The sequence below is a fragment of the Carassius carassius genome, chromosome 49, assembly GCF_963082965.1.
Source record: "Carassius carassius chromosome 49, fCarCar2.1, whole genome shotgun sequence".
Taxonomy (NCBI): Eukaryota; Metazoa; Chordata; class Actinopteri; order Cypriniformes; family Cyprinidae; genus Carassius; species Carassius carassius.
In genome coordinates this window covers 5,317,169-5,330,074 of record NC_081803.1, presented here as the reverse complement: position 1 = coordinate 5,330,074, position 12,906 = coordinate 5,317,169, and the positions used below count along the sequence as shown (strand labels likewise).

The 12,906-nt window shown below is 36.1% G+C and overlaps 1 protein-coding gene across 2 annotated transcripts in view; it reads left to right on the top strand.

Moving 5' to 3' along the window:
- The window catches only part of LOC132132206 (guanine nucleotide-binding protein G(z) subunit alpha), a 47,826-nt gene extending 35,129 nt beyond the window's left edge, over window positions 1-12,697 (top strand). For both annotated transcript variants that reach the window (XM_059544519.1, XM_059544520.1), the window contains exon 3: window positions 12,318-12,697. In XM_059544519.1, coding sequence (XP_059400502.1) covers window positions 12,318-12,662 — 345 coding nt within the window. In that variant the 3' untranslated portion in view covers window positions 12,663-12,697. The remainder of the gene's footprint in view (window positions 1-12,317) is intronic.
- Window positions 12,698-12,906: the final 209 nt, after the last annotated feature.

Sequence of the window (12,906 nt, the reverse complement as noted above, 5' to 3'; positions counted from 1 at the left end):
TGGCAGCATCTTAAACACAAATCATTTTTATTTACGTTCTTTCATCAGCATACAATGATGGCATGAAGTCTCTCGTTTATCTCTTGTCACGTCAATAACTGACACAAGCGCTTCAGGGGAATCCTCCATTGAAATCCGCAAGAGTGGAAATAAAGACACCTTTGTTATTTATACACATAAAGAGTATAGCAAGCTAATGTTGGTTAGAAAGCCAAAAAAATAAAAAAAAGACACGTAATCGTCAGAGATGATGTAATGTCTTATTGTATAAATGGCATCATGAGTTCTGTTCATTTTCAGTGAGAGAGAAATTGGGTGAACAGCATGAATGATTAATTAAAAGAGATTCCACTCACAATAAATCTAACAAGAGAAACCATAAAGCTAAAATTAGTTTGACGCGGGCGTGGCTCACACCGCCATTCGTGAGGCAGTTTTCTGTTTAAGAATAATTTAAGAATAATGGTGAATAAATGTGTGTGTGATGGGCTGATAATTAACACATATCATGGTGGACACAGCTGAAAAAAGGAAAAAACAAAAAAAGAATCACAATTGGAAAAAGGATCACCCCCCTCCTAAAAATGATTTGTAAACTCAGTCAGGTGTAGCTAATCACCTTCTCAATGGCACACAAATCCATTTGACTTTCAACTGTGATCAGCTGTGCTCATTTTGATTAGCTCAGTATGAAAAGAGCTTTTCTGGAGCATTTCAGCCCTTGGTAGTGCAACGGAAGCAAACAATCAACTATGGGTGGCAAGGCACTGTCAGAAGATCTCAGGGATAAAGTTGTGGAGATGGATACAAAAACATTCAAAGGCTTTATCAATGCCTAGAAGTACAGTGAAGTCTATCCCTGGACCAGGACTTTGCTCCAAACTAATGAAAGAGCCGGAGGAAACTGCTCAGAGAGGCGACCAAGAGGCCTACACCAACTCTGAAGCAGTTGCAGGAATTTATGACAAAGAGTGGCTATATATTAATTTATTTAATGATAATAATAATAATTAAAAAAAAACAATAGATACATGATGTCTCTGGAAACACATCTGTAAGACTTTTCAAGATTTTTCTAGAACACAGCAAACACTCAGTACCTTCTCCAGATAATGAATTATCTGTGTATCTATGCATTTCCAGCTGTTAGAGAGCTTTGCAAAATACAGTTTGATTCAGGCTTAAGTGTAATGATATTTCATAGATGGTGGTTCACTAGAAATCTAGGAAACATTTCAGTTACAGCATTAAAAGCATGGCCACACTAATTTGCTGTTTATTAATAGTTAGTAAGGAAGTTTTTAAGTTTAGGAACAAGGAAGGATTAAGGGATCTAAAATATGGTCATGCAGAAAAAGGCATTAATATGTGTTTTATAAGTATGAATAAACAGCCAATATATTAGTAATATGCATGCTAATAAGCTACTAGTTCATAGTGAGAAAAGGTCCCTAAACAAAATTGTTACATGTCCCACCCATAATGATTTTCACCATGCTACCACTTCTTTTTATCTTTTAGCTAATTAAAGCAATTTAACAATTTGTCCTATCTTCTGTAGTCCCACAGTCCCTTATTAAGAGAAAGCGTATTCCTGCACATCTGGTACAAAAGCTTTCCAGTAATTCATTGCTTCAGCTGTAACTTTTTGGTTGCAATGCGCAGTCATCTAATTCTGTTGGGGACTTCAAGCAACAGTTGTCAGTTTTCTGGCATGGGGCGTTTTATCTTCTTTTCCCCCTTCAACATCAATTTCCGGGTTACTTTTTTTGACCCAACCCTCCCTAAAAAAAGGTTTCCATGGCAACTGTTGCCAAGCAACAGAGCAGTCAAACGCTTCTAATCCTGGGCTGTTGACAATGAGCTGTGACTGGGAGGAGGGGGCTGGGGGGGGGGGGGGGGTGTTACATGGTGCTCGGCAACTGGAGAGAGGATAGAAGTGTGCTTGGGCAAGCGGTGGAGAACGATAGCGGAAGGAACTGCATTGCACAATAGTCGGTTGAAGCAACACAACACTGGTGCCAGTTGGCTGGGAGGAGTTGAAGAGAGACTCAAGAAATGGGTCATCATGGGAGGGAAGCTTGGGCAACATGGAAGGATATATTTGGCTTTGAGGAAGTTTACTGATGGAGGACTTCTGCAGTCTCCCACTTTATGACTGACAACAGCTACTGAAGCACATTTGTTGATTTCCTTTTCTGATTTCTGACCAGACAGTACTGAAAATTAAAAGTAATGCAATCATTTATTCACACTCTTGTCGTTCCAAATCTGTATGAGTGACTTTTTTCTTCTGAACACAAAAATTGTTCTGAAATAAGTCTTAGTGTTTTTTGTCCATATAATGAAAAACAAAGCATTGTCTAGTTCCCAATGGTTCTTCAAAATATCTAGTAAGTAAGTGTACACTTTGTATTAAGATACATTTTTGTAGACGTGTACTGTAGATCACAAGTGGACAGCACTAAATACAGGTGTAAATAGGGTCTGAAACATTTGTAGCATGTCTGCTTTCAACCACTTTCAGAGTTGAAAACTGCTCAGTATAATTTATTACATGTAATCTGGATTACATAATCAGATTCCAAAAATTAAATACTTGTAAGTAGAATATATCACATAAAATACTTGTAATCAGACTAAGTAAATTTTTATTGAAGACATGATTACAAATTGTTCAAACACTAGCAATAAATTATACATAATAAGCAATAAACTTGACAAAATGTAATGTTTAATGCACTTCATGTTGTTAACAACAGTGAATGGAAAATATTTTCTTCATCTTTATGTCAACAATATGGTTCATTTAAATCAATTGGATAAACAAATTAAGTCAAAAGTAATCAAAAAATCTGACTACCTTAAATATGTAATGTAAACAGATTGTTACTAACTACAATTTTTGTAATGTAATTTGGAATCAGCAATGGACTACAGTTTGTAAATATTCTACACGGCACTATCGAAAACTCGTTCGACTGGATTGCTTTGGTAGTGTAAACACTCGTGTGGTTGAATGTGTTCAAACAACCAGACCTTATTCTTTTACATTACAGGATATGTTGTTGAAGTTTATGTAAAAATTTATGTAAAAAGCACAATATTCTCTTACCATTCCTGATTTTAACACAAACCCACAGCATTCAGTGTAGTTTTTCAGCTTTCACAGCAGAAATGAAAGCTCATGCTCACTGCATTGTTTTCTGTTGTCTCCTTTCACATTCATATGTAAATTACACAAACTCATTTCGCTAATATTAGATCGATAAATCCTAAAAAGCCCATTAATATACATGACTATATCTGCCTTTAAAGTGTTTGGCAAAGTGGTTTAAGAGGACAAAAGAGATGGATTAAAACACCAGGTTTAAACAGGAATGTGTCTTCAACATCTACTAAACATCTACTTTAAAAAAGGCCATACAGGGTCATGCAGGTTTGGAATGACATGAGGGTGAGTAAATTATAACATGAATTTGGTGAACTATCCCAGATTTGAATAAACCTTGTATCTTTAAAAATCTAAGTGTGTAACAGCAAGTTATATCAGCGCCCTTCATATGCAGCACAATTTTGAAAACATGATTGTGAATGATGATTTAAAAAAAAAGATACCTGACACCCCAGCAACTGCAGCAAAACACTAGCAACTGCATATTGTAGCAACATGCTAACAACCGCATTTATATCACATTTGCAACCGCTTAGCAATATCTGGGCACCCACAATACAAACAAGTACCTCTCACATTTTCTTCTGAAAAAGAAAAAAATGTCATTCTAAACTTGTATTTTGATACATCATACTGCATTAAACTGCAGCCGTTTCCAGTAATGTTAAAGGATGACAAGGAAGCTAGACAGTCACTGACTCATGTGTTTCAATTACTGATGAACATGGATGTCAGGGAATAAAAATCCATAGCAACCCGGGCAGCTTAGCCTCTCTGCATTCAGTGAAGCTTTGAAGCTAACCATATTAGCCACATTAGCTGAACTGACTCACATAATCAAAGCAATTGTGAACATTTAAAGTTGTCAACCAGATTGTGAGAGTATTGAGACAAATTATAGCTTGAGAGTCAGCTCTATGCTTCCTGCAACTTTTATTCATATGTTATGAAAATGTTAACAAGGGTTGCCAGGCCTGTTTTACAAAACCAGCCCAATGGCCAATCAAAAATATCCCAACGCCTCGAAGTATGCCACTCCCATACCTAAAACACGCAATTTACAGTCACTGTTACAGTATGTGCTATACATAGTTTCCTCCTGATCAATATCAATGATATTGTATTAATCATAAAAGTTTATTAAAGGGGTCATATGATACGATTTCATGTTTACCTTTGTCTTTGGAGTATTAGAAGCTGTTCGTGCATACAGAAGATCCTTAAATTCGCAAAGATTAAAGTATCAAACCCAAAGAGATATTCTTTATGAAAATCAGCCATGCCTCTACGTCACTGTGTGGGAAGATTTGCATAGCACCACCCAAAAGTTCGCGCAAAGAAAGAAGGCGTAACTTTGATTCTCGCTGTAGTATTATTGTTGCCGCACTCGCAAAGTGAAACAGTCCCATGAAATATAAATCACAATAAAGCCGTGATCTGCTCAAAGACTTCAGCTAAAATGGCATGGTTGCTTCTGCAAGTATGTTTTTATAACTGTTGGATAGGTTTAGAGTAGGTGTAAAACTGAGTGGCTACAGGTAGCTCTTCTCTTTTAAAGTGTATTTGCCGGTTGGCAACAGATCCACAATGGAGCGTCCAGTTAGAGACTTATACGGGATTAACCCATTTATTGTCACCACAGAATTTGCATGTGTATGTGTTGTTTTCTACAAATAAAGATAAAAAAAAAAAATATATATATATATATATATATATATATACAAATAACAACAGTGGTCACAATAAGTATAATAACAACACAGTATCTACACAGAGAATATATTAAATACAGTGATTTAACAGTCAAATAAGAAACATGTGCCATTATATGAAAAGATGCGCTCTTAGAAATGACTAATAATGCACAGTTGAAATCTGACACCTCTCAGCGCTGAGGACAGAGATGGAGCCGCTCTGTCTAGAACATTAGTGCACATGCGCCAAAAGAGTGCTTTAACTCTTAGAAATGAGTGATGCATATTAAATATATATTAAATAAACCATATAATGATTAAATAGCACACAGATTATGTCCTTTAAACATAGTGGTAATATATGTGCAGTGTTGGGAAGGTTACTTTGGAAATGTAATAGGTTACAGATTACAAGTTACCCTATTTAAAATGTAATAGTAGTGTAACTTTTTCAATTACTTTATTAAAGTAATGTAACTAATTACTTTTGATTACTTTTTGATTACTTTTCAAAATCTCCAATAAATGTTTATTTGCAACTGTTAATCATCTTCAAACATTTACACCATTCAGGTTTAACCTTACAGCAGTGCTCAATACTGTCAGACTTTTACAATCCTTCATCACTTGAATTAAGATGATCAAATTTGAACACATGTCTGCATGTCTGCTTCATTAATTTCCACATGGGGCGGACTGGGATAAAATTTCAGACCGGGAAATCTCAAACTCATACAAACAAATTCATGGACAACACTACTTTTTGTATGGACCTGATATAAAAAAAGATTTAAATCTTTAGTTTGGGGACATGCAAAATAATTAAAAGTTCTCTCCTGAACTTCACCTTCACTTCATTTCTTTTTTCTTTTCAGTCTCTTTATTTTGCCCTGTTATCCATCTACCTCATGACTTTAACACTCAAGATTTAACAAAACTATACTTTCTAAATTGCCTACATGTCAAATTGAGTGCATCACTACAATATAAAATCCTAATACTGAACATGAGTCATGTTTTTCCCTCACAAATATTAAGTGCTTTTATTACGTAAAAGTACAGTAACCATGTTTTTTTTTAATTATTATTATTGCAAATGGATTACCATTTGCAATAATTACGATTGGGAAGTCGTGGCCTAATGGTTAGAGAGTCGGACTCCCAATCGAAAGGTTGTGAGTTCGAGTCCCGGGCCGGCAGGAATTGTGGGTGGGGGGAGTGCATGTACAGTTCTCTCTTCACCTTCAATACCACGACTTAGGTGCCCTTGAGCAAGGCATCGAACCCCAATGGCTGCCCACTGCTCCGGGTGTGTGCTCACAGTGTGTGTTCACTGCTCTGTGTGTGTACACTTCGGATGGGTTAAATGCAGAGCATGAATTCTGAGTATGGGTCACCATACTTGGCTGAATGTCACTTCACTTCACTCACTCATTTGTATTTATTTTTAAATAAATAAATATGTAAATTTGTGGCATGGTTTAACAACAGTAACCTTTGTCTCTGAATTTATAGCAAATATTAAAACTTTGCATATGCTTTGATGCAAGTGTACTTTTGATATATTTGTCCAATGTGGCATATTCCGTCCGTGTTAGGCAATAGCAATCCCGTTTTTATGACTGGATTCTACTAACCAGACTATGTTTCTGCATCGCGGAAATTATAGGGCCGTACGTCTCAGAATAGTCAGTTCAATTTGGGAAAGAAATCAATTACATCTGTATGTGGATGCGTGTAAATATTCAAATGTAATCCCCACTGTAATCTTTAAAATTTTCAGAAGTAACTGTAATTTAATTACTAATTTTTTCTTAGTAACTGTAACTGATTACAGTTACATTTATTTTGTAATTAAATTACGTAATTAAGTTACATGTAACTAGTTACTCCCCAACACTGTATATGTGAGATAACTAGTATGTAAATACACACGAACATCTTTACCAGCTAGTTCGTCTTTGTCAATCGCATGCATTAAAGGCAGGGTAGGTAAAAAAATGTATAAAAAACTTTTTTTCCAAATTTGTTTAAACTTTATTTATATATCAATACATAATTAAAATGTAAGTACTCTGAAAAAGAAAGTATAAAAATCGAGTGACTGTAGACCTCTCACGACTGTTTTAAAGACAGCTCATTATTTCCATTCACTCCACCCCCTCCCTTCTGGGCTCCTTCCAAAGCCTCTACTATGGCTCGCTAAGTAATGTTATGTTAGCTATATTACGCAGCTACGTGTGCTAATGACACATGCTTCATGAAAAAAATATGTATGATCAAAATACAAAAAGAAAGATTTACCTGTCCAGCAGAAATAAAGCCATCAAGGAGTCACTTTTCAGCCCCTTGAGTTCCCTCAGTTCTCGCCATCGCTGGAAAGCCACGCCGATTTTAACTCGCGTTTTATTTCTTTGTTTACCCAAAGACTTTTTGTTCATTGCCTTTTCTTGTACTGTTACTGTCTTCCTTTTTTTGCCTGGTTTGCCTTCACTAACTGCATAGGCTGGTACTGTGAATTTTGCTTGCTGTTTCTCTGCCATTGTTTTGGTATTCCTAGGATCCGTGCCTGTTGAATCAAACGTGCTGTTTCCTCAAATCAAACGTGCACGCGCAAGTGGGCAGGTCATGTGTGGCAAAAGGGTGGTTGCCATGGTTGCGAGAGAGTGACAGTCGCCTAAGCCAATCCTATGTTTCGTCCCGAAATGGAAATAATGAGTTGTGTTTAATACAGATTAAACGGTCTAGAGTCACTCGATTTTTATACTCTTTTTATCAGAGTACTTACATTTTAATTATGCATTGATATATATAGAAAGTTTAAACAAATTTGGAAGAAAGTTGTTTATACATGTATTACCTACCCTGCCTTTAATTTATAAACATTCAAATCAGTTCAATGTTCACAAACAATATAGAAAGCAATGGATGAGCAGACTGTTACTCACTTTTTAGGCACGCACACAACTTTGGCAAAGATAAATCGCTACAGTACAGCTAGCATCTGTCCGTTTTCCCGATCGGTCTAACTCCGTTCTGTTTTGATAGATATTGATAGATTCTCGTTCATCTGTTTTGGATAAAACTGAATGCGTGTTTAGCTCCACTCACCTGGCATTTCCCTAAGAACTACAAAATGCAAAACGTGCAACAAGCAACGTAATATCATTTCGCAGAAATATTGTGCCAGCCACGTTTTTCTAATGAGCAACGGTTGCAGTTCCAATAATAATTTAATGAAAAGAAGTGAAAACTAGGTGTATTTCTAAGTTCTAATACAGATAATCTTCGTATAATCTTCTTATCTCCAACAAAGGAAATGTGAGGAGAGGGGAATAAAGAAAATGAGACACAAATGTGAGACAAAGCAAGGCAGTTAAGGTGTAAATATACTTTATAGCTCTCTCTTATTGCTGCTGGGGCTATTAGTAGACTAGACAAGAGTCATTTTCACTCAGCTTCAATGAAATGGATTTTCTAGAGCGAGACGTCTCAATCCAATAGTTCTTATTTACAGGAAACAAAGCATTAATACACTGTTGAACCTCCTTATTAATATTTAAGCGTAATGAAGGCTTGTGTCTGGAGTGCGCAGGGAGAGTACGGGGGTCACGCTGTGCATTGTGTCTCAGTGGGGCATCCTCTCCCACTGGCTTCCTGCCTCCTTTTCTCTTTTTTCCTCTCTTTCTCTCTCTCTTCTGCTTCTCTCTACCACACTTAGCTCTGGCGAAGGCTGTAGTTGGAAACACCCTGAGCTTCAACAAAGCACTTCCACCCTGTCTCCTGGGATGCCCAATTGCTTAATGGACACTTTAAGATCTGCAGAGACGTTTGGCTAATGGTGTGACCTGATTTCAGAAAGCCCAATTAAAGGCCATTGGAAGACCTCTCTCTGTAGGAATATGAGTACACACTTGGGCCTGCGAAAATCGCAGCCCCTCGCAATCTGGCAGCTGGCTAGCTGTTACGAATAAATGTTTGTGTTTATGAGAAAATTTTTTCTTTTTTTTAAATAATCAAATTTGTGTGTGTCATTTTTCAAAGATTTCATTTGAATGTCATGGAGGTTTACTCATACTATTAGATATATCTGCCTGTTATGTCACGTTTTGCCCTACATGACCAAAACAACCTATAAAATTCTTTCTCGGTCCTAGAACGACATTCCAGTCAAAGAAAAGTCGTAAACGTATCCCTAAGCTAATAGCAGGTTCAATGCTAAAATTCACAGGGCCTCATGGGGGCGCAAGGAGGAACGTGAAAAATTTGAAAGAAAGAAATTAAACATTTGACGAAATGTATTTTGTAGAACTGTCAGTGTTAACTGTTAACAAAATATGTTTAACAGTAATTTCATTATGATTTCCTGAGACTGAAATCAGGAGTTGAACCAGTTATTTTCTTTACAGTCAGGTTTTTAACAGTGAGAATTGATTCTATTGAAATTTTTTGTGAAAAACGTCATAGAAATACCTTTCAATTGTTTTAAATATTTGCAATGTGTTGAAAAAAGAATAAAAGCAAAAACACATTTAATACAGTAATAACGTTAGTGAATATTTTCCAGGTTTTCTAAAGAATTTGAATAAATTTTTACAACATTTTTACAAGAAAATACTTTTTCAGTTTCTCTGCTTCAAAAGTCATGTTTAATTCAACGTGTAACTGTAGTTGTCATTTCTTTATTGAAACGATTTTACAAAAATTACTGTTAATATTTGTGAAATTTCCGAGAGAAAATTGTTTCACTGTTTCAACACCTCTAAAAAAACATTTTCAATACCATTTCTTTTCAGTGTACAGTCTAAATTTGTATTTACACATTAAAATATGTAGTCATTATTTTGTTTTAAGAAAGAGGCCAATAATGAGGGAGTCATACTTGATCATCCTTGATATAAAGTTTAAAAACCACTTTAAACCTCAAATCTAAAAACGACCCCTCATATCTGTCTGGTAGATGGGAACGTTGCTCCAGGACCAGCAGGAATAACCTTGGGTCTAAAGGAGGAGACTAACGTTCTGAAAGAGCCTCAGTGACGAGGTCTATACTTTTTCTTAATCACAGCAACTCTTCCTTCATCATTTTCACATACTTCACTGATTTTATTAATGTCTCTGTGAAACCCACTCTCACTCTGGTAGATGATCTTGTGATTTGCTTAAAGCACGATGATGTTTTATGTAACCTTTCAAACAGCGGCCCAGTCTTCATATCAGATTCCTCCCTCAGTCACAAGCTGCTCGTCCCAACCACGTGCAGCTCACACGAAATGCGCTAAACACTGCACACTATATATTGAATAATCAATAACTATCTAAATCGATTTTAAAATAAAGTATATGTGATAAATTGACTTTGATGTGCCTTCTTTAATTGTGGTCTTATAGTCTAACCTATGCAGCTAAAATGGATTATACAGTAAATTATGTTTAGTAAACACTTTAACCATTGAAATATTTGCAGAAAGCACATTTTCTGAGATTAAAATGCATTACTTGGATGAATGATGGTATCGTAAAAGGCTCAGCTGATGTCGCCAGCGAAATTGTTCTGCGCATTTCACGGGTGTTATTTACATCCTGTCCTCTGCCTTTGTTTTATGGGCATTACGCTGGCAAACACAGCAAGGTAATTGAACATGGGCAGGTGACTAATTGAATTAGATAGGGACTCGTCAGCAGAGCTGGAGAAATAGAGGTTAATAACCTCGCTTGGCCATATGATGCTTGCTAAAACTGACATGATTCTGTGAGCTGCTTTTGCTTGTTGTTTCTCCTGTAGGGATTTTGTTGTGTTTGGCTTTTAATCTTATTTTTGGATTTTTTTTTTAAGTTTAGAAGGTTATTATGCGTTGTATTCTTTACAGAAAAGGGACAATTATTTTCAGCGGTTCCTGTTATGGCCTGATTTAACTAAATACTGACTGATGATTGGAACCATACTCTTCTAATCATCTTGCGTTTTCGATAAAGTATAGGGTTGGGTGTAATGCGTATCTATGTTACACATTACTGTAATTAAATTCGGATGTCGATGTTTATAAAGTTCTAAGCAATAAGAATTTAGTTTATAAAATATCTGAATGTTGTTTATGTACTGTGTGGTAATACAAAGCATATGTGCATGTGCATATATATATATATATATTTTTTTTTTTGGAGTAGGTAAATTTAGTTGGCCTATTAGTGATTGCCAATACATGTACAATATGTCAGTGTGTGGTACTCATTGTTTATGCAGATATTTCACAGAGTATTTCTATTTGTTAACCAAATAAGGTTACATTTTTTTATTTAGTATAATGTTTAATTATTACAACTGTATTAAAACTAAAAGGCTAAACTATTCCATGTCTGACTCAAATGGAAGAATAAAGAGGTTAATTTCTATTTTCTATGCTTTAAGGTTTATAGGGATTTTAAGATGTAATTAACGATTTGAATAATTAAAGTTACTTATTGAATAAATTACTTGTCAGGCTGAGTATGAAGACAAGTAATTTAAATACAATATTGATGATGTAATTAGTAATTAATTACTTTTTGGAAGTAACTTACCCAACACTTATGTATGTCATCATTAAAAAAAAATTGATAGTTAAAGTATTTTACCAAAACAACGTAAGAATGAAAAAAAGAGGCTTCAGAACCCTGAAGAAGAAGAAGTATAATGTTCAGTACTTATTAGAGGGGAAGAAAAAACTATTTAGAAAATACTTGAGTGAAAATGGAATGTATCGTTTTTGGACATTTGATTGCATGTTAATTGCAATTAAATGCAAATGGATTATAGTTCAAATTTATATTAAAATGCAATTAGCTGAACTTTTTTGACCCACTTAAATATCGACCTGATCTTTATAAGTAACTTCATAATTGCTTCTAACTCCTTTGAAATATAGTTAAAATGTACTACTAGATGAATTGACAAGATTTAAGGTAAACTTTTACACCATTTTTCTTTAAATTTATATTTAAATATAGGTGTAATTGCCCATCTGTCAAGTTGTAATTTACTGTATTTAAAATATAATAACTTAAAATATAATATTAAATAACACAGTACAGTTACAAATTGTGATTCCGATGGCTTAGAAAGTCATAGACCACTTAATAGCACACTTTTCTCCCACATGATTTGTGGTATCATTCATGTAATTTGGCTTGTTCAAATTCATAACCCTGAGTCTGTAGGAGTTAAAGCACATTGTCTGTCCCCAGCTGGTAGTGATTTGCTGTCCTCACACTGGGTCATCTCTATTGACATTTAGCCCATCGTCTAGATCTAGAGTGTCTCTTGGAGCTAAATAAGTTACCCTGTTTGCTCTCTTCAAGGTTAAAGGCCACTCACTGATTTTATCAGCTCCAGAGGTTTTCCACTCGAGGGAGCCTGGTCCTTTGTTAGCTCTTCAACTAACCATTTCTTGTCTTTGGTTTCCTCACAGAGCCGTATGGCGGAGAGCCTGCGTTTGTTCGATTCCATCTGCAACAACAACTGGTTCACCAATACCTCGCTCATCCTCTTCCTCAACAAGAAGGACCTGCTGGCCGAGAAGATCAAGCGTATTCCGCTGACCGTCTGCTTCGCTGACTACAAGGGGCAGAACACCTACGAGGAGGCGGCCGTGTACGTGCAAAGGCAGTTTGAGGACCTCAACCGCAACAAGGAGACCAAGGAAATCTACTCGCACTTCACTTGCGCCACTGACACCAGCAACATCCAGTTTGTGTTTGATGCGGTGACGGACGTGATCATCCAAAACAATCTCAAGTACATTGGGCTGTGCTAGGACGAGGGGACGGGGAGAGGGGCGGCAGGCACGGCTCACGAAAAAAAAAAGGCCCGCCTGTCGATTGATCTGAGTGCCCTCAAAAACGCTTGTCGAAACTCAGATGAGGCCCAGGAAAGGGCTACATGCTGCCATCCTGCTAGATTTATCAATGTCAAAAACATAAAGGTCAAAGAGGATTTTACAAGGTTGGTATTAATGTGTTTGCACTGAACATATGTAGACAACACACACACCATCCTTA